At 35.8% G+C, this 24,624-nt stretch overlaps 3 protein-coding genes and 1 long non-coding RNA gene across 4 annotated transcripts in view; 3 read left to right on the top strand and 1 right to left on the bottom strand.

Annotated features, from left to right (window-relative positions):
* The window catches only part of LOC149091168 (uncharacterized), a 184,245-nt gene that overhangs the window by 55,616 nt on the left and 104,005 nt on the right, over window positions 1-24,624 (bottom strand). The gene's annotated exons all lie outside the window — the stretch shown is intronic.
* LOC108652867 (uncharacterized) lies at window positions 5,376-7,904 on the top strand. Its single transcript, XM_018103065.3, has 9 exons — window positions 5,376-5,540; window positions 5,662-5,963; window positions 6,021-6,184; window positions 6,251-6,433; window positions 6,496-6,705; window positions 6,766-6,942; window positions 7,008-7,294; window positions 7,366-7,511; window positions 7,581-7,904. Exons 2-9 carry the CDS (start codon window positions 5,687-5,689, stop codon window positions 7,853-7,855), a joined length of 1,719 nt encoding a protein of 572 aa, XP_017958554.1. The 5' UTR covers window positions 5,376-5,540; window positions 5,662-5,686; the 3' UTR covers window positions 7,856-7,904.
* On the top strand, window positions 8,375-10,984 carry LOC108654673 (uncharacterized). Its single transcript, XM_018106166.3, has 9 exons — window positions 8,375-8,783; window positions 8,850-9,013; window positions 9,076-9,258; window positions 9,318-9,527; window positions 9,587-9,763; window positions 9,820-10,103; window positions 10,158-10,303; window positions 10,357-10,619; window positions 10,682-10,984. Exons 1-9 carry the CDS (start codon window positions 8,507-8,509, stop codon window positions 10,694-10,696), a joined length of 1,719 nt encoding a protein of 572 aa, XP_017961655.1. The 5' UTR covers window positions 8,375-8,506; the 3' UTR covers window positions 10,697-10,984.
* Window positions 17,672-18,222, top strand: LOC108658825 (uncharacterized). Its single transcript, XM_018111475.3, has one exon. The coding sequence runs from the start codon at window positions 17,900-17,902 to the stop codon at window positions 18,128-18,130; it is 231 nt and encodes a 76-aa protein (XP_017966964.1). The 5' UTR covers window positions 17,672-17,899; the 3' UTR covers window positions 18,131-18,222.

The raw sequence follows: 24,624 nt of genomic DNA, 5'->3' as shown, positions 1-24,624 counted from the left end.
TTAACAGCCACTTTTACTTTGTATACGTCTTCAACTCTTTATCTCTTACTTTCTTTATTATTGACACATTAAAACTAAATTGTAACTTTATTGAATACGCCTAGGGATTAGCGCCTTCGCTCTATAAAATCGTGCAGCATATGCACGGCCTTGGCCCATGGCCGTGTCCGTGATGATGATGATGATGATGGGGTGGGCCGTGATGATGCGGTGGCCCAGGTCCATGTCCGTGGTGATGCGGTCCATGTCCTCCATGATGTGGCCCGCCATGGCCGTAGCCAGGTCCTCCATGTGGCGGTGGCATTTAGTTTCAACTCTCTTAACGAAGACTCCACGTGCGAATCGAACTAGTTGCAGACGCTAACTAAAGCCCTCGGATAGCACACTCTGATGGTACTCCCAATATATATAGCCCGATAAGTATTATCTAATCTCAATCATACCATTTCGCTAATCAATATAAATATTAAATATTTGTGTGAACTACTTGACATGACTAATAGCAATTAAGTATGTAAATAAAAGCAAAGTTTAGTCATACGCAGTGAAAATATTCGGAAAACCCTAAGATAGGAATATTTGATAAGTAATTTAAACATAACAGCGTTATTTTTCTTACGAAAAAAGAAAAAAACTTTCCCTTCGTATATATATAAATATATATATATATATACATTATATATACATTCCTATTTGTGTTAACATTTTGAATATTATGTAAATTATGAGGATATTTAATATTTTAAAATATTCTCTTTTTTTGTATATTTAATTTATTTTAAAAAAATATATAAAAAAATGTTTACCATAATATTTATGGGATACATATATATACTTTTTATATAACGTTTATAACGTTTCCGTATTTGTTCCCGGTCTTTATATTTAATTACAGAAATGTAAAAAAAAAAATATTAAAAAATTAGAAACAATCATAAAAATAAATGAAATTTTTTAATGATTTTTTTTTTTTTTTTTAATTTATATATCTATAGATATATATATATTTTTTTGCTTTGTTTTTATTTACATATTTAAATTATGAAAAACAATTACATATACGTAGAGATGTATAAAACTTAATTGAGCATAAATAAATTATATTTGACAACAACGTGCCAAAAAAAATTCACACACTAGATGATCCACCTTAGCGTGGTTCCGGCCGCGGACCGTGATGATGGGGCGGCGGGCAGCCGTAATGTGGTGGCGGCACATACTGAGGTGGGTGGTGTGGCGGTCCATGGTGGTGCGGCGGTGGACAGTGATGATGTGGGGGCGGTCCATGATGATGTGGAGGAGGTCCATAGTGGTGCGGCGGTGGTCCATGGTGGTGCGGCGGAGGTCCATGGTGGTGGTGTGGCGGAGATCCATGGTGGTGCGACGGCGGATTGTGATGATGCATTGTAGACGATTTGTCTTCAATCAGTTCGAATTCCGTTCCCCAAAAGCTATTTTGCTCAACTGAATTTCGTTTGGCTAGGTGCAGAAGTTTTATATTATGCCAAAAGTTAGTATTTTTTATGGTCTTTAGATAAGTGTTATCTTATCAATGCATGTATGTCATCCAAATCTATTGTTTGCCTATTGAGCCAGCTAGTTCATTATATTTTATATTTATTAGCAACGTTTTTAAAAAAGAAACGTTTGTCATGGACGGCTCAGTGTCTTCTATTTGTGTTGGAAAAATTACCTCAAAGGTGCTTTTTCTATGTGAATGACACCAAAAGAGTAGACGAGGTTTCGAAAGATTTTTAGTTATTAGTCAAACGTGTTGTTATTTAATTCTAGATTTTTAAATTACATTTATATTTTTAAGTAAGTCTAATGAGGATGACGTGGATGTCCTGGCGGTCCATGGTGATGAGGCTTTGGCGGCTGATGATGCGGCGGATGCGTTTGGTGGCCATGTTCAGGCCCATGTCCAGGTCCGCCTGGGTGATGGCTGGGTGCATGTGGCCCATGATGTCCTGGTGGGCTATGTAGTCCTGGCATTTCTTAGGCAACTTTAAGCAACTTAAAAATTAAATAGTGAATTGTTCGTTCAGCTGCTTACAAGTCAACTCCATCGATTGGTTGAACTTAATTATATATTTATAAGAGGACAAAGCTTTTCGAATGTCAAAGTTGGGAAAGTCCATAAAAGTTTGGTTTTTAGCTATGAACTTGTACAGATAAACTTAGGGTAAATTTGCAGGTGAAGTGAGTGGGTTATTATCAGCGATTTATCAATGTTCTCTTAATATTTTAAGTAACTATAGAGACAAGTGCCCGACATATATGCAAGTCTTTATATGACAGCTATTAAATTATATTTTCTATGCACTTATTATAATGACAATTTCAATTTATCTTCGCTTCCTCTATTTGATAGATAACTTTCCCTAAGCATGCAGCGCATATGCGTATCTAACAGCGATTGAGTGCACATTCAGGACTTGTGCTCGCATGACCTAACCAACTAACTGGCCAAACTATCGAAAAAGCAAACGAGAAATAGAAGAAAAGAAAAATTCGACCCACTTGTTAAACTCGCCAACTAAATAGGAGAAAAAAAATGACTTCCAAGGAAATAAGTAGGAAAAAGTGGAAGAAGCCAAAAAAGGGCAGCGGATTTAGCTTTTTGAATTCAATTAATTTTATCTGCATCAATTTGGCCTTTATAATCGCATCAGAGTGCGCCACATACTCAAAGCCAGCAGCACAAGAACGAGAACCAAACCGATAAAATCCCCAAAAAAAAAGTATGTATATAAATGTATATGCATATACATATATACGAGAACCCACTCGAATGGCTGTTGCTCGTAAAATGTATAAAGTCATTGCAAAAGCCAATTTGTATATCAGCGCAGGCAGCGCGATGGAGGCCCAACGATTATCAAAATGCGAATATGGCACAGAGTGCCAGCAAAACTTACTTAAAATGCCCTTAGCTCAGGGTTTGGGTCTCCCCGTGGGTTGAGCCCTTTGTGGGGTTGAGTTTGCCATACTCGAGTTCTAGTTAGAGTTCCAGCTCGGGCTCAGGCTCGGGCTCGGTCTCGGGCTTTGGCTTTAGCTCTGGCTGGCGTTTTCTTCATGGCAACAATTACATTTCACAGATTTACGTTTCGGGGCGCTTTGGTCGCGTGTGTTGCATGCTATTAGTGTGTGTCCTTTATTTGGCTTATGGAGCTTACATTACCGCCAACTTTCTGAGCAGTTGGGGTAACAGGGCACTGGCTTTCGACTGTCGCTGATGTGTGCCGTCTAAATATGAGAATGTTGTGTGAAAATGTTTAAAATCCACGCGAGCAAATCCTTAGCACGCCACTGGACGTTGACAGTGGCGTCCGCACGCAGGGGATCGTCCGACTTAGAAAGTGCTTTTCCCAGACAAGTGAATAGAAATTATGGTATAAGGGAAATATGTACCCATATAGTATAATTGCATTATATTTGAAATGGGATTTCAAATTATAATGCATTTTTGTGGGTCAACTTCTTGAAATATAAATATTCGTTATCATTTTTATTATTTATTATGTCCTATCTGTTGAAAATATTTTTAGTATATTTGTTTTTTAATAAGACAAGAATATTATCTTATGTCTACTATATTCCATCATATTTATTACTTATTATATATATTATATATTGATATATTTCGTATTTTATCTTTTATTTTCTACTTACTATCTTTTGTCTTTGTCTTTATCTTGCTATATTATTTTCTTCTATATATCATTTATTTTTATGAGAATAATAACAGAAGGATTTGAACTTATGCGTAATTCTCCCAAACACTCAATCAGACCTATGAAACGTACAATTTAAATGAAATATGTTTTGATCTCCCTAAGTTTTCCCTGGGCGAATGCAGAAAGCACTTTAAAAACAAAGATATTTGTGCGACTGGCGCTTGCTCTCTCTGTCTCCCTCTCTCTCTTTCTCCCTCCTCTCTTAGGCGCCCTTTTCTAAACGAATTCCTGTCTACGCCTCTGGCCATGGCAAGCTGCGGTTAGACACTGTATAGGGAGTGGTTCGCGTCCACTTTTGCATGCTAACACAATGGCGTGTGAGTAGCAGCAAAAGCAACAACAACAACAATATAATATAAATGAAAAAAAAAAAACAGAGGAAGTAAATAGTGGAAAAGGCATAAATAATAGCAAATAATACGGCGACAATGCGCACAAATTTGCCGCTAAAGTGTAGTCATTGTCGGCCTCCACTTTAGCTGTATGTGTGTGTTTGTGTGTGTGTGCGTGAGGCAGCCAAAAAGTGGGCGGGCCCTTGGAGGGGTCTGGTCACACTCGAGTTGCCATTTTGCATGAATTCGCTATTTAAATTTATTATACATTAGATTTATGTGCGCGTTGAGTTGCCTACGCCTACGACTCTTAACACTTATCATTGGCCTTTTGTGGTCGCTCTTGTGGCTGAAATTTTAGCATTCGAGCGATGGGGGAAGTGGGGCTCAGTGTATATAATCCCTGACTGAAACCTCTGCCGGGCTGTGTGTTTTAAGTGATTTCTTACACTTGGCTGAGCCACTGGGCATGCACAATTATTATTATAAAGCCAATCGCTGGCACAGTGGCACGGTGGTTTCAGTGGCTCATGTGTGTGTTTGTGCCACTTCTGTCACATGAGTTGCGGTTTAGTATTACTCTCCATCTTTCACTTGTGAGTGTGTTCCTTTTTTCAGTAATATTAATAATAATATGTTTGCTTGCCTTGCATGGCAAGGTGCTTATTTGAAGTGTGACAGAATTCAAAGTTGAAACGGAAACGGAAACCGTGCACGCTTGTCCCATAACACGCAGTCCACACGGCTTGTAAAACGAATTGAGGTGCAATTATATTATTAACGTTAATCAAAGCTCGTTTATTTCAAAACTTTTTACCTTTATGGCTAAATAAGCAATGCGATGGCAATCGGACGGAACTTTTCTATATGAAGTCATTTGAAAAACCTTTTTACACCTATACATATGTATGTAGTTATAGATTGAGGTATAAATTCAGATATTGAGGTTGATTAATGAATTATATTATTGTATTATATATACAATATTTCAATTTATAATTATTCCATTATTCCATAAATTGTTTTTAGATTATCTGAAAACATTCTGGGAGAACAAGTAAAAAACGACTGATATGTGATATCAATTTCAAAGTGTTTCATTAGTCGAAATGAAATATAGTAAAAGCTATTATTCTTCTTAAAGGCTATTCGGATGCTAGGGACAAATATGTAATTTTGCAGTTTTGTTTAATTTGTGCGTTATTTTTTTATTTATACAATAAAATGATTTTATTACCTATTCAAAGAAATACACAAATAGGATTTTGTTGTTATAAGTAGGCATAGTTTTTGTTTTAGTTTTCTTCAAGTTTGATTTGATCGATTTTAATTTATTCTCTTTTGATTTAGTTGTAGAGCAACAGCGCTGTTTTCTAATTCTTTTTTCATTGTTCTTTTACATTTCCTACATTTTTACGAATCTTTTCAAATTTATAGTACAAATTAATGAAAGTGCAATTTTAGCAGAGTAAGTAAATAGTTGAATTAGCAGTGAATACTCTTATTGGCATTATCTTTCTGACTCAGATAAAATGAGATTTGTTCTATAAAATCAATTAAATTAATTAATTCGATTTGATTTTTGTCAGCTTGATACCTCAAATTTTCTAAAATATGGCCTCGATTGTCGGATATGTGCCCCTGTTGGGGGAGGGAGAAGCTATGCCAGCATGGATGCACTTTGACTGGAGCGCAAAAGTGCAGCATGATATCTATAGGGATTGGGGCACTTACTATTCGAATCGGCGCCGCGAGAACTTTGCACTTTACTACCTGACCCAAGCGCTGCTGCTGGAGAACGATGATTGGAGTACGATGTACAGACGTAGTTTAACCAGGGGCAAAGCAGCAGACATTCCGGCGGCATTACAGGATGCCATAACAGCTGAAGGTAAGTCTAGCCGTTGAATTGAGAACAGTATATTCCACTCGTTTGCGAATTCAATAGAAATGGCCTTAAATGACGTGGGACCCAATTGTCCAATTAATTTACAAATATGCGACTGTCTATTTAATCTCAACAAGTTCGAGGCGTGCAAAGCCAATCTGCATAACAACTTAAGGCGATTCATGGGTATTAAAGCTAAGAACTTTGAGAAGCGTCTCATCGTGGTAAGTTTAAAATAAAACACGAAATCGTATGAAGTATTCCAAAAAATATTTTTCTTATATCTACAGATTGACGATGTAATTCGAGACGTTACGGGCAAGGCTCTGTCTTTGTTCTATCTGAGAAACCAGAAACTGGTGCGACACGTGAGTGAATTGATCAGAGCGAGTGAAATTGTCGATGATCGTCCGATGTGGAAGAAATTGAAAGAGCAAGGAAAATGTGATATACTAAGCATACCAGATGAAGAGGTTTGCACTTAACTATAATCATATATATATTTGATTTTCAAACACATTGCACCCCCAAACAGGAAATCTTTTTGTCTCCATTGGAGATAGCACGTCGGAAGCGGGCCTTCAATGTTATCCACCAGACTTATTTGAATGAGTCGTGGTACGATGTCCTATTCCTGAAAAACTTACGCACAAATCCCAGTTTGCTTCTAAGGCAATGCAAGAACTCGAGACAGTTTCTTGAAACACTGGTTAATAAACAATACGATGTTGTTCGGCGTTTCATAGTTAGTATTAAGCATAGAGTGTCTAAATGTATGATAAATAAAATCGAATCCTCGTTGTAGAAAATGATTCATAGCCGCAGTCCACTTTACTACGTGAGCTTCCTCAAGTTCAAGAATAAGAAAATGCTGGAAAAGAACAAGGAGGCATATCTGTTCCGCATTCAGTATCAGACACATCGAAATATGATTCATGATTTACGGCAAATTCATAAGCTGAGAAAAGAGAAGAAAGTCAAAGTATTTATATATAATTACATGATTTTTCTATTTTGCATTTCTAAATATATATTCATATACCTTAGCAACTTTCCTCCTATGTTGAGAAGATCATGGGCGATTATTATGTGACGAAAACGAATCGTGTTATGTGCTGGAAGTTTGAGTTCTACAATGAGGTCTACAATAGCGTGGCCCTTGCACTTGCCGAGCAGTATTCGGCGCCCAAGGATATCAAAAAATCAAAAATAACGTTGCTTGAAATGCTTCTGCTGCCAAAGGACAAATTCAAGGAAGCTACGCCATTCGTGTTCGGAGATAGATCAACGTATACAGATGGTGATTACCAGGATCCCGTTGCAATAAGAGCAAGGTAAGATACAATGGACTCTTACATAACTTCCACATAATAATAACATAATAATAATAATTTGTAATCCAAAGAAAACTTATATCCCGGCTGGAGAAACGCATTCGATTCGCCAAATTTTCGATTGAGAAATGTTATCTATACCACCAGATAGGCGACATCCATTTGAGCCAATTGCGTTACGACGAATGCTGCTTAAGTGCGCGCAGAGCAATCAAAGGTGCCTTTAATAGTAGAATATGCATTCCCGTATTATGAAATTATTTTAATATGTTCCATTATTCTATAGAAACGCAAAACTGCAATAGCAATATCTGGAAGTTCCTTAGCATGCTGCTGATAATCAAGGCAAACGCCTTGCAGCAAAAGGTAGAGAAGACAAAGGAAGCTGCCGACGAGGCAATACCTGTTGCCGAACAGCTGAAGTCCCCAAGACTGATCAAATTTATAGATGCTTGCTATAATTTCGCTGTCGAGGACTTCCGTCGCAAAGCAGCCTCATTAGCGGTTGCACGGGCCAGCAGAGCATCTCTAGGAGGGTTTCTGGGTAATGAAGAGGAATGAATTTGATAACAAATAAATATATAATTAATTATGCGAATACAATCAAAAACGCTAAGCGAATAATTAAAACAAACAAATAAAATTTATATATAAAAAAAAATATTGTAAAAAACTTGTGAAAATACAAAAAAAAAAAAGATAATCATAATAATAAAAATATATAAAAATATAAATATTCTCTAGATCGCATTATATTCAGTCGAGTTTCGATAAAATGGCATAAAAATCGACCTCAGCTTAAGCATTATACTGATGGTCGTATGTCTACAGATATTTTTACCGAATCTATAAAGACGGCGCCCGAACAGATAAAGTAAATGCCAGATGGTTCTAGATGGGCAATCTATATATTGCTTCTACGGTATGTGAAGAATACCAACAGTTATAATTATAAAGAAACGAAAAATACCCCAAGAGATAATTCCATCTTCACCTTAACAAAGGACTGAAAATTTTCATTTCAATTCAATCTAGAACCCTTTGACTTGTTTTATCGATTACTTGACTTGGAGCTACACTGAATTAGCTTCAGTAACAACACATAAACAGAAGGAAACAGGTCAACACAAAAGAAAACATTTATAAAAATTGTTTTTTTTGTAGCTTTACAATTTTATAATTTTGCAAAGGATCTAACCATCAATAGGAAAAATGACATCAATTGTGGGCTATATTCCGTCCCCGACGCTTGATGGCGCGATACCGTTATGGCACAAGTTCGATTGGAGCCCGGAAGTTGAACATGATATTTATAGAGATTGGGGCACATACTACTTCAATAGACGTCGAGAGACTTTCGCCTTGTACTACTATACGAAGGCATTGGATATCGACAATTATGATTATATGACGCTCTACCGACGCAGTCAGGTGCAACGCAAGGCTGCACGCATCGAACAGGCCCTGACTGATGCACGATTGGCTGCCAGTAAGTATAATATTTTCCAATAATTGTTTGAAACGAGGACGATTGATGAGTGTGGATCGATCACAGAAATCGGCATGGTGGCGCGTGGTCCGAACTGTCCCATCAATTTGCAAATTTGCGATGCGTTGTTCGAGCTGAACCAGTTTGAGAACAGTGCAATAGAACTGCACGATAATATACGAAGTTTCATTGGTGTCAAGGCCAAGAACTTTCAAACACGAGTCATGGTGGTAAGATATCACTGTATATAGGGATGTAAAATATATACCTCATATGCGAGTCAAAATCTTAGGTCAACGATGTCATCCAAGATGTCACATCGCGTGCCATGTCCTTGTTCTTCATGAAAAATCGAAAACTCATTCAACGCGTCAGAGAGATTAACAAAGCGAAGGAGTTCGTTGACACGCGGCCCCTGTGGAAGATATTGAGAGATCAGCATAAGTGCGATGTGCTTAGTATACCCGAAATAATTGTGAGTCCAAATACGCTCTACTAAATACTTCTACAAATAATTGCTTGAAATACCTTTAGGAAGAGATTTTGTCACCTCTGGAAGTATCGCGCAGAGCGCGTGCCTTCAATGTGATACATCAAAACTATCTCAACGATTCGTGGTACGATGTTCTCTTCATGAAGAATCTGCGAAACAATCCGAGCTTACTTTTGGATCAATGCAAACGCTCTAAAAGTTTCCTGAAAACCCTTGCCTTCAAGCAGTACGAAATCATAAGGCAGTTTATAGTAGGTTTAATATCGAATGCGACTCTAATCTGTTGTAACTCATAATTGGTTTATCGCAGAAAATGTTGCAAAGTCGCAGTCCTCAGTATTATGTGAGCTTCTTGAAGTTCCCCGACAAGAAAATGTTGGAAAAGAATAGAGAGGCTTATCTATTCCGCATACAATATCAGACGCATCGTAATATGATTCACGATCTTCAGCATATACGAAAACTGCGTAAGGCCAAGGACCTAAAGGTATATACAATATTATTATATTGATATATATGTCATATTTATATGATAATCTATAGGAGCTTGCCGCTTATGTTGAGAAAGTAATGGGCGATTATTATGTGACGAAAACGAATCGTGTTATGTGCTGGAAATTCGAGTTCCACAATGAGGTCTATAATACCTTGGCTTTGGCTTTGTGCGAGCAATATCGCGTGCCAAAGAACTTTAAGGTGGCGCAAAGAGCCATGTTGAAATTGTTGATGCTGCCTGTCGATAAGGTGAAAGATGTTGTGCCGTTCGTGTTTGGTGATCGGTCGACATATCAGGAAGGGGACGAGGATGTGGAAGGACGAAAATGCCGGTGGGTGAAGAACAAAATTTGATAAACCACAATTTCTATTATTATTTCTTATAGCAAAATGTCAGCGCGTCTGGAGAGACGAATGAGATTTTCCAAATTTTCGATAGAGAAATGTTATCTATACCATCAGATGGCTGCCATTCATTTGTCTCAGCTGCATTACGACGAGTGCTGCTTCAATGCACGCAGATCGATGAAGGGTGCGCATAGCTTATTCATATTTTACGGTTAATTATTAATTGGTTCCCCTTAGAGAGTCAAAGCTGTAACAGCCTTATCTGGAGGTTCCTGGGCGTAATACAAATGATCAAAGCAACAACGTTGCAGCATAAGATAGAGCGCACCAAAGATCTTCTAGAAGAGGCTCTGCCGATTGCCAAACAGCTCAAATCTCCGCAACTCATCCGATTTATCGATGTTTGCCTCTTATGCACTGACGACGAATACAGTCGCAAGATGAGCTCGATTGCCAGCCAGAGGGCCAGCAAGGCATCAACTTTATTCTCTGGGCAGGAAGTGGGTGAAATTTGTACAAATATTTCTGCTAACGATACTTTAACAATACAATTTCTTTACAGATTGATTTGGACTAAGAACTATTCTTTGATGATTGAAAGTACAAATAATTATTATTCTAATAGTAAATTACTCCATAAAGAAAATCATACAAGATTCAAAGAAATCAAACCATTTCGACAGAGGCACTTTGGGATTGAGGGATCTTTTCTATGACAAATTGAAGACAGATCAATGGATCAATAATAATTATATATAATTTTAAATCTTCATACCTCGGAAAATAGTTTGCATTTCACAGAAAATACAGAATAAACCAATTAAAATTGGCTGTATTTTCTGTCACATTAAATACTTTGAAAATACGTACTTTGTTTTTTTATTCTTTATTTTAACTGAAATAAAACTTTGCTTTTGTGAGCCTAGGTGCCGACACAAGGTCAATTATAGGTCCTAGGACTCGTATGCATTTCCATTTGTAGTCCCGCTCTACCAAACAGATTTAGTTTATAGCCATGCTATCTTTGTGGCCGCCCATTAACTGGTCTCGTGTGATAACAGCTTTTATGTTAACCTACATTTAAAATGAAAAAAAAAAAAAAAACAATATATATATATATAGGAAAATTTACGTGAAAAACGCGTCGTCGTAAAATTTCTATCAACTCGATTAAATTATAACAAGTGGATTTTCATGTTTTTGTGTCGCATTTATGGCTTTTTATTGTGCTAATTTTATGCGCAGCCCGAACGAAAGGTGGCTCCTTGAGAAACACAGGCCCGCACACACACGACACACACACATGTATAGATAGGCACCTGCAATAATACTTGGCACACATTTAGTGGCAGCATTTAGTGGCACATTGCGGTGCCAACGTTGGCGCTGAAGTTCATCCTTAGGACATTGCCACGTTGCTGTTGTCGCAGTTGTTGTGTGTGAATGTGTGCGTGTGTGTATGTATGTGTGTGTGGCACCACACTTGGCAAACTTTTTGGCCTACCTGCTCGGCACGGCACAGCGTTGCTCTCACCTGTTAGCCTGCCAGTCAGCCAGACAGCCGCCCACTCGTGTGCCTTTTGTCTTATCAAACTTTGCCGCGCATGTGTTTATGCCACAAATGGCACTTTTGCGGCAGCGCATTTTATTTTTTTACTGCCACTTTTCGCCATTTTGCTTTATCATTTTTATATGGGCTGCCTTCTAGGCAGTTGGGCGTGGCTGTAGCTGGCGCTAAATTATATAAATATAAGTATATTACAGTCAACCGCCAACTGCCCTCAGTATTTGCAGGCTCAACGTTTCAGACTAGCAGCTCTAACAAGTAAAATTATTTTATTTTTTCACTTTATTTAGATTTTTACTACTACTACCTTTGAATTTTAAATTAAGAAGCTCTAAGTTGTAAAAAATATAATTAAAATATATTTAATACAGTAAGAACATATTTCTATACTTTGAAGTTTTAAGAATAATTTATATTTTGATATTTCTTCACAACAGTTGTGTTGTCATATACATTTTATTATACCCTGAACCCATTGAAAATGGGAAATCAGGGTATAATGGTTTTGTTAAAATGTATGTAACAGGCAGAAGGAGGCGTGGCAGACCCCACAAAGTATATATATTCTTGATCAGGGCGACGAGCTGAGTCGATTTAGCCCTGTCCGTCTGTCTGTCCGTCCGTCCGTCTATCCGTATGTTTGAACGCGTCGATTTCAGAAGATATAAGAGCTAGAGACTTCAACTTTTTTTTTTAAATGTCCGTATATATCACGCGCATATCGAGTTTATCACTAAAAAACGATAACTCATTCCGATACTTTTTTATCGATAAAAACCTTATCGAAGATCACTTAAAAAATTATATCTCCTACATCTTTCAAGCTAGAGTCTCCAAATTTAAAATGTATATAGAGATGTATTTTATACAATTTCGGTTTTTGTTAAAATTTACCCCCCACCCCTAAATTCACCCCCTCACCCTCATCTTTGTAAAAGTCGTATATCAAATACTAGAGACTTGACTTTCGGTATACACATACATTTATACATCATGATTACGTTCTAAAAGTTTCATTACGATCGTACGTCTAGAAATTAAATTATTCAACAAATAAGTTCTCCTAATATTGCCAACAATGCAGCGCAACCCAAACGCAATCGCCTGTATATGTGAGTGTGTGTGTGCGCGTGTGTTTGTTTGTATGCGTGTGTGTGTGTGTGTGTGCGTGTGTATGTGCGAATTATTATTGAAATATCAGTTACTCGAAGGGTTCAGGGAATCTCGTAGTCGAGCAGTCTAGAGCTTTATTACTTGTTTTCATATCAAATTTGTTAATTTAAATGCTCAAATACGGTATAAAACTCCGATTCACTTTCCCAAACTATATATTTGTATAATTTATTCTTATTATTATATAATGAACTGGATATAAAAAAGCAGTATAAATTAGTATTTTACTTATTTTTTTTATGAAATATTTCATTATTCTAATATATTTTATTATTCTAATATATATTTCTGAAATTATGAGTTCAATTATTTCAGCTTTGCATTTAAATACTTTAGATTTTCTATAATCATTGACATTAAGCTTTTAAGCTTTTAAGCATTTTATATATTTTTTTTTATAGTTTATACATTTATTTTTAAGATTTATTTTTATTTTACATTTATATTTGTTATAGAATATATTTTTTTTAAATTCTGCTCTTAGTGAAACTTTTGAACTATATACAATACCTGGTGTTTAATTATCTAATTATTTTTATTATATACTAACTTTAAAGTCATGTTCTCAATCAGTACTTATTTAGAAATAAAAGAATCACCAAAATATATATATATTACATATACAGATAATATAACATTTTTAATCAAGATTTCTATCTTAGCATTTCTCCTGCTTGTTGCTCCGACTCCATCTTTAGCTGCTTGAATAATTCCTCTGCTTAACTTACATATAAGCTCCATCGAGCTGCTACTACTGCTGTCAAGCTGGCATATAGAGCCGGGAACATTTAAATGACCGTCTAGTTGGATTTTATTGTCCTGAAGGGGCTTGAAGCTCAAGCTGGAGCGAAAGGTGTGCGCAGGCAACTAATGACCCGGTATTTATATGACAGGCCAAAGTTTATAAATATTTATGGGCCATGTTGTTGTGCTCCAACTCTCTCTCTCTCACTGTTGTTGTTGTTGTTGTTATTGCCGTTGCTGACTTACTTCAGGCGCCAACTCATTTGCTTATTTTAAAATTCCGGGCAGGCGTTGTTTCATTTTTGACACCCAGGTCCCAAATGCTATCCCCAGTTCGAAGTCCTCAGCCCTGTCATCGCACGTTGTTGCCATTGTCACGCACACACGTACTATATTTTTTACGCGCATATCATATTACACACTCACACACACACACATACACAAAGCACCCCTTTTATACATTTTCGAGGGATTTTTCGGCTGTAGCTCGCCAAGCAAATAGAATCACGTACACTAATTATCATCACCATTGCGCGCTCAAAAATATATTTTTATTAATTTCATTGAGGGCCACAGAGGTAATGCACATACCCTGCCAAACTTCTTCCCCAACAACTAACCCCAATTTTTAATTGAGATCTGGCAAATGGGATATACCTACCCATATGACTATACGACTCGCCACACCACCTGCATAAATTGGTTGCTCTGTGTGAGGAGGTGCATGTAAATTTCGTACTTCTTGCTAGTTTTATAGTTAGATTAGATTAGATAACATACAATTAGCCATTAAATGTTTCACTTTAACACACACACATGACATTGAATGCGAATCGTTTAAGTTTGTGTATTGCGTTATTAAAGATAAAGCCAGTTAAGCCAAGGTGCTTTCTATCTATCGACGTTCTGGCTAAATTGTTTTATCTGTTGAGCGGCAAACAAAATGCAAAACGTCTTGGAGTACATACATATATAATATGGTCGATATTTTCAAATTAATCTGAATAGTCCGGTATAAAAATATATATATATATATTAGCTTATTTCATTATTTACATTACAGACAATTAAGCTTCAAGTCTTTAATATTATGTAGCAAACTGGTGTCTGTACTTTCGAAAGACGAGTAAATGTCTAATCAGAAATCGGTTAAAAATCGATTTTAGACATCAGTTATTATCGTATCTTAAGATCCAGTCAAGAACAGCTAAGTTAGGTAATAAAAACAATAGAAGTGATTCTTCAAAGTTGAAAAAATCTAATCTTCAAAAATAGAAAATTGTCTTTTAACTCATATATATACATATGTATGTAGTACATAGCTCATAGCTTCTTTAGAGAAGCTGTTCACAGACGAGAACTACAGTTTATCTCAATATCTCCATATGTTTTTTATGGCTGACGCAGGTAAAATATTTATGCAGCGTCAATCAGTTCGTCACTCTGGCTGGTGTGTATAAGAAACATCATCTTCTAGGAGTCCACATTGGAGCCAGGAGCTGTTCCGTATTGTCCACAAGAAGGAGCTTTTGTATGTGCCGGCATCTTATTCTCAAATACTGTATCTGCAGTACAGTATTCCCCTTAGAGTAATTGCTATTATTTTATCAGTTATCAGTTTTTGCCATAGAACACAATAAAAGCAATAAAAATCTGTTCAAAGCACTTTATTGAATTTTATGATAAAAATTCCAATTTTTTATTTATTGTTATTTATTGTTAGTAGTAGTAAGTAGTGCGTAGAACAATTTATTGTTTGCTTAACAAATATTTAAAGCAAGTAAACTATATATAACTATATTTTTTATATATGTGTCATATTTTTTATTTTATTCATTGGAACTAGATCATTTTTTATACTTCCGTGCATATAGACTATTTGAATGTGCAATCTGTGTTGCTTTTTTTTTTTATAACAAAGTGTTTGCTGCAGATAAGACGACTCACCTGTCCGGCCCAGCGGAGATAATAAGAGCGCGATAGTGTTTTATCTACAGATAAGACTATTTTGCTATTGCAATACACACGCACATGTACACGCACACTCCCGCACTCTTACGTACATTCGTGGAGAACGTTTTCCACAGATTGGCACTGAGTGAATACAATAATAGGGCGATCTGGCATTATACAGTAGTAGGGCCCAGTCCGTGTAGCGTGCAACAAGTCGTAGTTCGATCGCAGCTAAATAGTTATTAAACAAAAATAAACTACATAACTATATAATGGATCGCACACGTGTTGAAGTGATAAATGTGCCCCCACCGAAGGGCCCAACAACGGTTATTGTCCAGCCTCCACCGCCAAAGGAGAAGGGCTGCTGCTGCTGCCCCTGCTGTCCCTGTTGCTTTAGCTGCGGCGAATGTTGTTGCTGTTGCACGATAATGTAGAGGAACAACAACAAAAACAACTACAACATTTGACAACGACCACAACAATACGAACTTCAAACAAAGGCGCTGCAAATCCTTTAATGCTTTACGTTAAATTAAGTTTCTATGGCTTGTGAAGCACACGCACACACACACACATACACACTTTTTTCGTGCAATAAAATTTTACGATTTGTTATAAATAATGTTTTCTGTGCGGTACACGGGGCTGTGGTTGAACACTTGGGCAGCACATTGTCTTGCATAAATCTCGAATGTTTTTCTGGCCTGCTCTAATAAAAAGCCAAATTTAATAACACACACATACACACACACACACACACACACACTCACACACCAACACTAGCACACACTCACATAAACCGCAAAAATTTGTAGTTTTATGAGCGGGCTTATGGCAACCCTTTGACATGGCCTACAAATACGTATAATATGTATGTAAGTGTGTACATAAACTTGCTAGTGGAAAACTTAGTTCGCATTCCCAGTTATTATTTATATATGTTTTTCAATTTGCCAATAAAAGCGAAAATGTGTCAAAAAGTGCCGCCTGCTGCCATTTGATAAAACATTTTATGTGAGTTCTTTGGTAGATCTTTGCGTATTGCAACCGCAGAGCTAAAAGTTTCTTCAGTTTTCCTCACTTTCTTTCGTTTTTTTTTTTTAGCGACAGTTTTGACAAGGGTTCGACAAGGTGAGGCGAGTGGTGGCATTGTGGGTTGCTGGGTCACCCATTCAGCGTAATTTGTGTGTACTTTTTTTCCACTTGCCGTTTATCTATAGCCCAAACCATATTACTCATACGCACTGTTGCACGCGAGGCGCCGAACAGTGGTGGAGATAGCAGTAAATGTTTAAGTCATAAATTTATAAGAATTATATGGGTACAATTATCAGAATGTTCCCGATTTCAGATTGGTTAAAATCACATTATTATCTAGTATGAAAGTAGCTAGCATAGTTTAACCAAATATCGTTCATATTAAATAATAAGTAATAAACTGATTTTACATACTTAATGGTTATATATACTTTATATATTTCACTTTATATTTAAATTATTTTTTTTTATTATATATTATGTTTTTTTTTTATTCATAAATTATTAATATTTAATGCAGAGTCGATATTTAGGTATATAAAATATTTATTTATTAATTTGTATTGCATATTGAACAATACTTTTTAACATGCACTTAGTTTTGGAGGTAATTACTGTAAATTTGTAAGTAAATTCAAAATTTAAAATTTTTGAAATTAAATTAATAAAATCAGTATTCGAAATATTAATATTAATTAATTAGGCTAAAATTATTAATATTTAGCTATTAACTATTATTAAATAGTATTTTGATATCTATTAATTACTACCTTAAATAAAAAAAAAATAAGCTAAGAAATTAAATTTAAATATTAATTTTTAAAATTTTACATATTTATATCATATTTTTATAATTTTTTCTAAATTAGTCTCAAACTCTATTTTTTAAAAATAAATTTATTAAAAATTGATATTATTTAAACAACTGTCAAAATATTTAATAAACAAAAACGGGAATTAAATAAGCAGATACGTTTTACAAATCAATAATTTATCAAATAATTTAATATATATTTAAATATGTAATTTTTTTCATTTCTATTCAAATTGCCTCACGGTGCCTTATGTCTCTACTTTTCTGACACTTACACAAAACTGTTTTATTATCAGAGCTCATTGATCAAATGCCTCAGGCTTATGATAAAATAAAAAAAAAAAATGTATTCAATGCGAAAATTGTACCCAAAACAAATTGTCAGCGAAATAGAATTTTAGTTTAAAACGAGTCACTGCGACGAACAACATAACATTTAGTCAATTGAATTAGTTGCTCACTCGCCGGAGTTAACGACAAACAAGATCATGTACAACCCGGGCTACCAAGTAGATGTCATCGATCCCTACTATCCACCGCCAGTCGAGGTCATCGAGGTCGTGCCGCAACCAGCCTACGCGCAGCCAACCGTAGTCGTCACGCAGCCTCAAACGGTATATGTGGAGGACAACAATGGACCCACAAGAGAGCAAATGGAATGCTGCCTGCTGCTAGGCGCCTGCTGTGTGGCGGAAGAGGCCGGCTGTGTTATATTATAACGTTCCATTTCTTTATGAAATTTAAAATTGTGTGTAGTGTGAAGATTGTTTAAGAATAATGTATGTGAATAAATTATAATTGAAAAGTGAAATTTGTTTGTTTTTATTGAATCATACTCAATTAAGGCGGTGATTAAACACCATAAATAATATAACTGACTAGTCTTCAAATATGTAAGACTTATGTTGTAAAATAAAGCTAAATAACGAATTAATATTTTTATATTTGTACACATGAACAATATATGCCAAATAGCTAATAATAATAATATTAATAAAAATAATCAAATATTTAGGGAAATAAATCAATAAACTGTTGAATATTAAATAAATAGACATTTCCTCCGACCATTTTCCTTAAATATTGACTCCAGGTGTTTGTTCATGTATTTCTTCCAAGTCTGTCTTCGAATTATTTAATTTAAATTTTTATACCCTGAACCCATTGAAAATGGGAAATCAGGGTATAATGGTTTTGTTAAAATGCATGTAACAGGCAAAAGGAGGCGTGGCAGACCCCACAAACTATATATATTCTTAATCAGGGCGACGAGCTGAGTCGATTTAGCCCTGTCCGTCTGTCTGTCCGTCCGTCCGTCCGTCCGTCCGTCCGTCTGTCCGTATGTTTGAACACGTCGATTTCAAAAAATATAAGAGCTAGACTCTTCAACTTTTTTTAAAAATGACTGTATATATCACGCGCATATCGAGTTTATCACTAAAAAACGATAATTCATTCTGATACTTTTTTATCGATAAAAAACCGTATCGAAGATCACTTAAATAATTATATCTCCTACATCTTTCAAGCTAGAGTCTCCAAATTTAAAATGTATATTAAGATGAACTTTACACAATTTCGGTTTTTGTTAAAATTTACCCCCCACCCCTAAATCCACCCCCTCACCCTCATCTTTGTAAAAGTCGTATATCAAATACTAGAGACTTGTGCTTTGGTATACACATACATTCAATCTTAAAGGTTCAGTTCTGAAAGTTGCTCTCGACTAGAGCTTTCTTACTTGTTCCTTGTATTGGCTTACTTGTATTGGCTCTAAAATTGCCTATTTTTACTATGTATTGCATCTAAATATTTCTAAAAGATTTTCCTCCAAGTATTTCCTCAAGGAAATACTATAAAAATATATACTCGAAGTATGCCTTCTTAGTATTCATTCGTGGTATTTCCTGTAAGTATTTCCTCTAAGTATTTCCTCTACATTTAATGCTAAGCAGAACGGTTCCACTTCACTTCACTGCGATGCTCGGCTGACACCCACCAGGCCTGGGTGACTGAAGAAAGGCAGCAGCTGCTATCCTTTATATAGGGCGGCTAACACGACGTTGCAGTCGAGAGTAAGATGACCGATGGAAACATTCTCGGATGCTTCGAGAATTCGACCTTCGTTTTACTCAGGTATAAATACGAAACGAATACTGATGTGAATAAGAGAACTTAAAATTAAGAGAGCTTAAATGATCTCCTGTAGTTCTTCTTCATCCCTTGCGTTCCTTAGGCAGACAAACAAAGAAAGACAGGGGACACAGACCAACTGAGAGACAGACGTATTTACAAATATACTCACATATATAGGCAAGCAAACACGAATATTTAAATCAGATTACTTCATTACTTCATTTTTAAGCTTTAATAGCAGAGTTTTCTATATAAATATTTATAATACTGCCCGTCTGCTTTAAATATCGCATTAAATAACCATATTTTATTCGATTTATGATTTTTCTATTTTATGTACAATATTTCCTTTATATACAAATATTCATTGCAATGCATTATTAGGCATTGTTCATGACTAATATTTTATCGACCTGTACTTACTTCTTTCTATATATTTATAAATACGATAACTGCATATGGTTCCATTTTCGTTTGAGCCATATGCCTAATACACATAGCTTGTCAAAAGCAAATATATGTAGACTCCGCTGAGTAACTAACTCCTGACTCCCGACTCCCTCCAATTAGGCAGATGCGCAATTGAAATTTGTGTCAGAGTCTTGTCACAGGCTCTCAGCCATTACATTTTGCGGCTAGAACATTAAAGCCCAACGCCCTGTGCGCCAAGTTATCAACAATAATTAAAGCCAAGTCGTGTACGGTCTTAGCCAGAGTGCGACATTATGTCCTTGCTTTTTTCCACTCCTGTTTCTGTATCTCGACTTTCCTGTGGCAGGGGAAGGTGGGGGCTGTGTAAAATGTTATTTGAAAATTTTGTGCGTTGTCTTCGACATGGCCGCAAGTACATGGCGAAGGCAACAAGAAAACGAGAAGCTCAAACCAGGAGCATATCCAGGACAACTTCAACAGCTTGGCTAACAACGGAAACAGGCCAACAACAACAACAACAAAAATAACAACAACAGCAACGACAACAACAACAACTGGGTGCTATATGCCTTTTTAACTTGATTTAATGAGTGCAGGGAAAAACATCAACAAGAAAAATGAAATAACTGTCATTGAAGACATAAGAAAGGGGGAGGCGAGCCCAACGTAAAGGGGCGTGGTGCTGCCATTGACGGCTGCTTGTCTTTGGGACAGCCGAAGGAGTGGGAGGCTGTGCTACTTAACTAGGAGCAAACGAGCTGCCAGACACGAAGGGTCTACACGCAGCGAGTGGGCGTGGCACGGCGCAATTATGCAGCAAATTAACGCTTTATATTTATTAAAAAGCTAGCTGACTGGAAAGGGGCGTTTCTCGTTGTTTGTTTTTTTTTTTCGGGGTTGTCTTCATAGTGTCTAAAAATAAAAGTAAAAATAAAAGTTGCTCGAGCTGCAGGAACATGAATTGTTTGACAGTTGCCTAAGTTATGGCTGGAAGTATGAGTGCCCAAAATCAATTGGGTGGGGCAGAGGCTAATTAAAATCTATTATGATGGAGATTTATGTAAGTGTTATAGAGTCTAGTGAGTTATAGAGATAATGCTATGACAATGTTTCTTATGTCTTACCTATGTCGAGTAAATCAAAAGTTTAAAATCATATATTTATGGTAAAGACTTTTATATATAATAAAATATTACAAATAACGAAGCTCGCAGGAAAAAGTTCGTGAGGGTTTTTTTTTTTAAATGAATATCTATAATACCTATTTCATTTAAATAATAATAAAATAATAATAATTTGAGGTAATAACTGTTACACAAACGCTGAAAATTTGCCTAAAATAATAATCAGCATAAATGATACACATCTTGCTTAAACATTTCTCATTAATATTAACCACATTTCAATTAATTGAACTATTTTCATTTGACTTGAATTTCACTTTAATAACCTATTACGATGCATTACCTACTTATCCCCTAGAAAATCAATTAATTTATGCCCGACATCTTCTCGAGCTCAATCTTATATTATTTTGCTACATACGCACTTTCTTGAGCGCAGCGAATACATTTGGGTCAGTCCAGCAACAGCCCTCCGTTAAGGAAATGGCAAAATATATGTATGTATGAAAAGAAAACATCTAATCATGCGCTACAAGTTGAAACTAATGCATAATTCGTGTTCTCTCCTTAACAAAGGCATGTCAATGGATAGCGCCAAGAAGTCAGCTAGAAACGCTACCCCTGCTAAATAGAAGACGCTTAGGGGTGGCTATAATACACATGCCATAGAGGAGCTGCGACTCATGGCTGGGCCATTGAGCTTGTTGCATTTCCTGCAAGTAATTTCGTTATGAGTTTTTACTGTAAGGGCTGTAATCCTTATAAATGAAGCAGCAAATTTGACGCCAATGCAGCAGGAGCCACAACAGCGGCAACTGTAGCAGCAGCATCATCAGGGACTGTATTGTAGTTTATATAGTTACATTCAGGGACTTAATGCATTTGTCTAGAATGCTGGGGGGACACGGAATTGAGGGTGGTTAACACACGTTAATATCCTATGTCCTTGTACGGGGCTTCTACGATATTTTCGCTCATTTGTCAGGCTTTGGAAACCCCAACGAATATTGCAATTGTATTTGTTGGTTTTTCGTGCAATGATGATTTATTTGCCACGCACGTGAAAGATTTGTACATCATCGCATTCAGGGCTGGGCGGTTTGTTTGGCTCGAGGCTCATTAACTTTTGCTTAGTCCAGGCTCATTAAAAATAAATCCGTCATGGCAGGCGATTTTAATAAGGCCATGTTAAGGCTATCAATGTCCGAGTAGCTGGCCCGAGAACGCAGCTTGTTAACGTCAGCTAAGAGTCTAAAAGCCGTTCTGCCGCTCCAAAGGAGTGGGCTAATCGTCTTGGAAGGATAGACATGCATATATATTTAATGAATAGCAGTTTCGTAATTAAAAAGTGATTTACGTAGAGATTCGCTCGAATAGAAATTTAGTTTTGATTTACATACAATTTAAGCAGAATTTTATAGCGTATTTTCTGGAGCGAAATGGCAAAAGAGACTATTAAATTTAATCGAGGCAATTAAAAAGAGTTTATTGAATAAAAATTATCTATGAATAAATGATTATTAAAAAAATAGTAAATAAAATATATATGTATAAAAATGCTAAGAATTCTTTATATATTAATTACAACTATTTTAATTAATGTATTTTTATAATGATATTTATTTTATTTATTTTTATATATTTTGCGCACCCAAAAAATACATTTTTAATATATAATCAAATAAATAAGTTTTTAAACTAAAGTGTTTTAATAATTGTATACCAATTGAATTAATCTATTGATTTTACTATGATATAAAAATATACATATATATTTCATATATATATTTAGGGAACATATATGTAATTGTAGGATCCCTGAATGTTTTCAACATCCCTTAGTTTATTAAGTAATATAACTTCAAATGAATTATAGATCTTGAATATAATCTAATGATACTATGCAAATAATTTTTAAATAATTATTTGTAATAATTATAAGAGAGATTTTTGTCAGTAAGATTAAGAAAATAACAACGTATCCTTATCTATATTTTTATTTTCTTCTAGCTATATTTTTATTTTGTTTACCTATTTTTTGCTAGTGCAAATTCAGTCTTTTAGTCATGAGGAGGAAACATTTTTTGAAATGCTTGAATGTCACCATTAAAACGCTCAACCCAGTTACATTTGGGATTCTCTTTGTGGCCTACCTTTGTCCACCTTTGCCTGCCTGCCCACACTTGGGCAACCTACAGTGCTCTCTCGCTAAGTGCCGTTCGACGAGGCCTCGGCAGTTGCGTTTGCCTTTTGTGTTAACGTCAAGTGCAAAATGTGCAATGCATAAGACAAAGCAACCGCACCCGAACAGTTAGCCCTGCCCCTCACCCCTCACCCCTCCTCCCTTACCTTTCCTATGCTGCTGCTGCTGCTGCTTTTGTGTCAGTTGCAACAACAGCAACAACTTTTGTGTGACACATTTGGCAATGCGTTTTTAAACTGCAAAATACAAAAACGAAATGTGGCAGCCACACAAAAAAACAAGTGAAAAAGAAATTCAACAACAACAGCAATGAACAAAGTCAGTTGCAAGTAGGGGAAAAAGTTTTTAGCATTTTTTCGCTTTTGCCTCGGCACTGAATTGCACTTAAAGTCAGCGCCAGTTAAAAACTTTGAAGCCAACGACTACAAGGAAACCGAGAAGAAGTAGAAAAAATATAAAAACTATAGGGAAAAACTAAAAAGAAAAGAATAACTAAGTGCCAGAACATTGGATTGATGCAGCTATAAATACCCTTAAAAATAAATTTGAAAAAAAAAAATATATAAAAAATCAAAAGTTACGAGAGATTCTAGAAATCATAAGCAAATCTTTAAGCAATGAGATATATACAAATATGGACATAATAATAAATATAATAATATTATTACCAAATATAATGTCAATTTTATTTAAAGGCATATATGTATGTAAGTTTAAGTAAAAATTAATACAAATTTGAAATGGTAATTTTAGAAGAAATATAGTACAAATGAAATGATGTTCTTGTTGTAGCTGAGGTCGGTAAAAATGCTTCATTCACAGTTAGTCAGCTCTGTCATTAATCTATTAAGTGGACTATAAAAGCTAGAATATAATAAAAATAAGATCTCATCGATATTTGCGCGTATTTTTGTAATTTGTATTTATAATATAAGATCATATTTATCGAGCTGTATCAAAATCTCTGCCCTGGCACAACCAAAAAACATACCCTTGCCTAGTGTGTATTTGCGAGAAAAAAAAAACGAAAATAAAGCGAACCGCATTGCATAGAGTGGCAGAGAAACAATTGAAAACTTTATTGCTTTTGGCTTTTTCACTTTTGTTCGCAAGTGTGTTGCACACGAGGCGCGTTGACAAAACGACAACAAAAACCCGAAGGCGAACAAAAAGCTGGCGAAAAGCAGGCAAGAAGAAAGTTTTGCACTTTTATTAATTTTTAGAACTCAGCGGGAGGGACCACATGCACATACATACATACGTATGGACTCATGCATAAGTATGGAGGAGATGGCCAAAAGGACAAGGAGTCCTTGAC

Source organism: Drosophila navojoa, chromosome 5 (genome assembly GCF_054131105.1).
Source record: "Drosophila navojoa isolate 15081-1374.11 chromosome 5, UAZ_NAV_1.0, whole genome shotgun sequence".
NCBI lineage: Eukaryota > Metazoa > Arthropoda > Insecta > Diptera > Drosophilidae > Drosophila > Drosophila navojoa.
Note: the sequence above shows the minus strand (reverse complement) of the source record. Positions and strands in the feature narration are given on the sequence as shown.

Bases quoted from the DNA above. Each gene is read 5' to 3' on its own strand.
- LOC108652867 (XM_018103065.3), top strand. From the start codon at position 5,687: ATGGCCTCGATTGTCGGATATGTGCCCCTGTTGGGGGAGGGAGAAGCT. The intron at 5,964-6,020 runs GTAAGTCTAGCC...CGAATTCAATAG, and splicing joins GGATGCCATAACAGCTGAAG to AAATGGCCTTAAATGACGTG. The intron at 7,512-7,580 runs GTGCCTTTAATA...ATTATTCTATAG, and splicing joins TGCGCGCAGAGCAATCAAAG to AAACGCAAAACTGCAATAGC.
- LOC108654673 (XM_018106166.3), top strand. From the start codon at position 8,507: ATGACATCAATTGTGGGCTATATTCCGTCCCCGACGCTTGATGGCGCG. The intron at 8,784-8,849 runs GTAAGTATAATA...GATCGATCACAG, and splicing joins TGATGCACGATTGGCTGCCA to AAATCGGCATGGTGGCGCGT. The intron at 10,104-10,157 runs GTGGGTGAAGAA...TATTTCTTATAG, and splicing joins GTGGAAGGACGAAAATGCCG to CAAAATGTCAGCGCGTCTGG.
- LOC108658825 (XM_018111475.3), top strand. From the start codon at position 17,900: ATGTACAACCCGGGCTACCAAGTAGATGTCATCGATCCCTACTATCCA.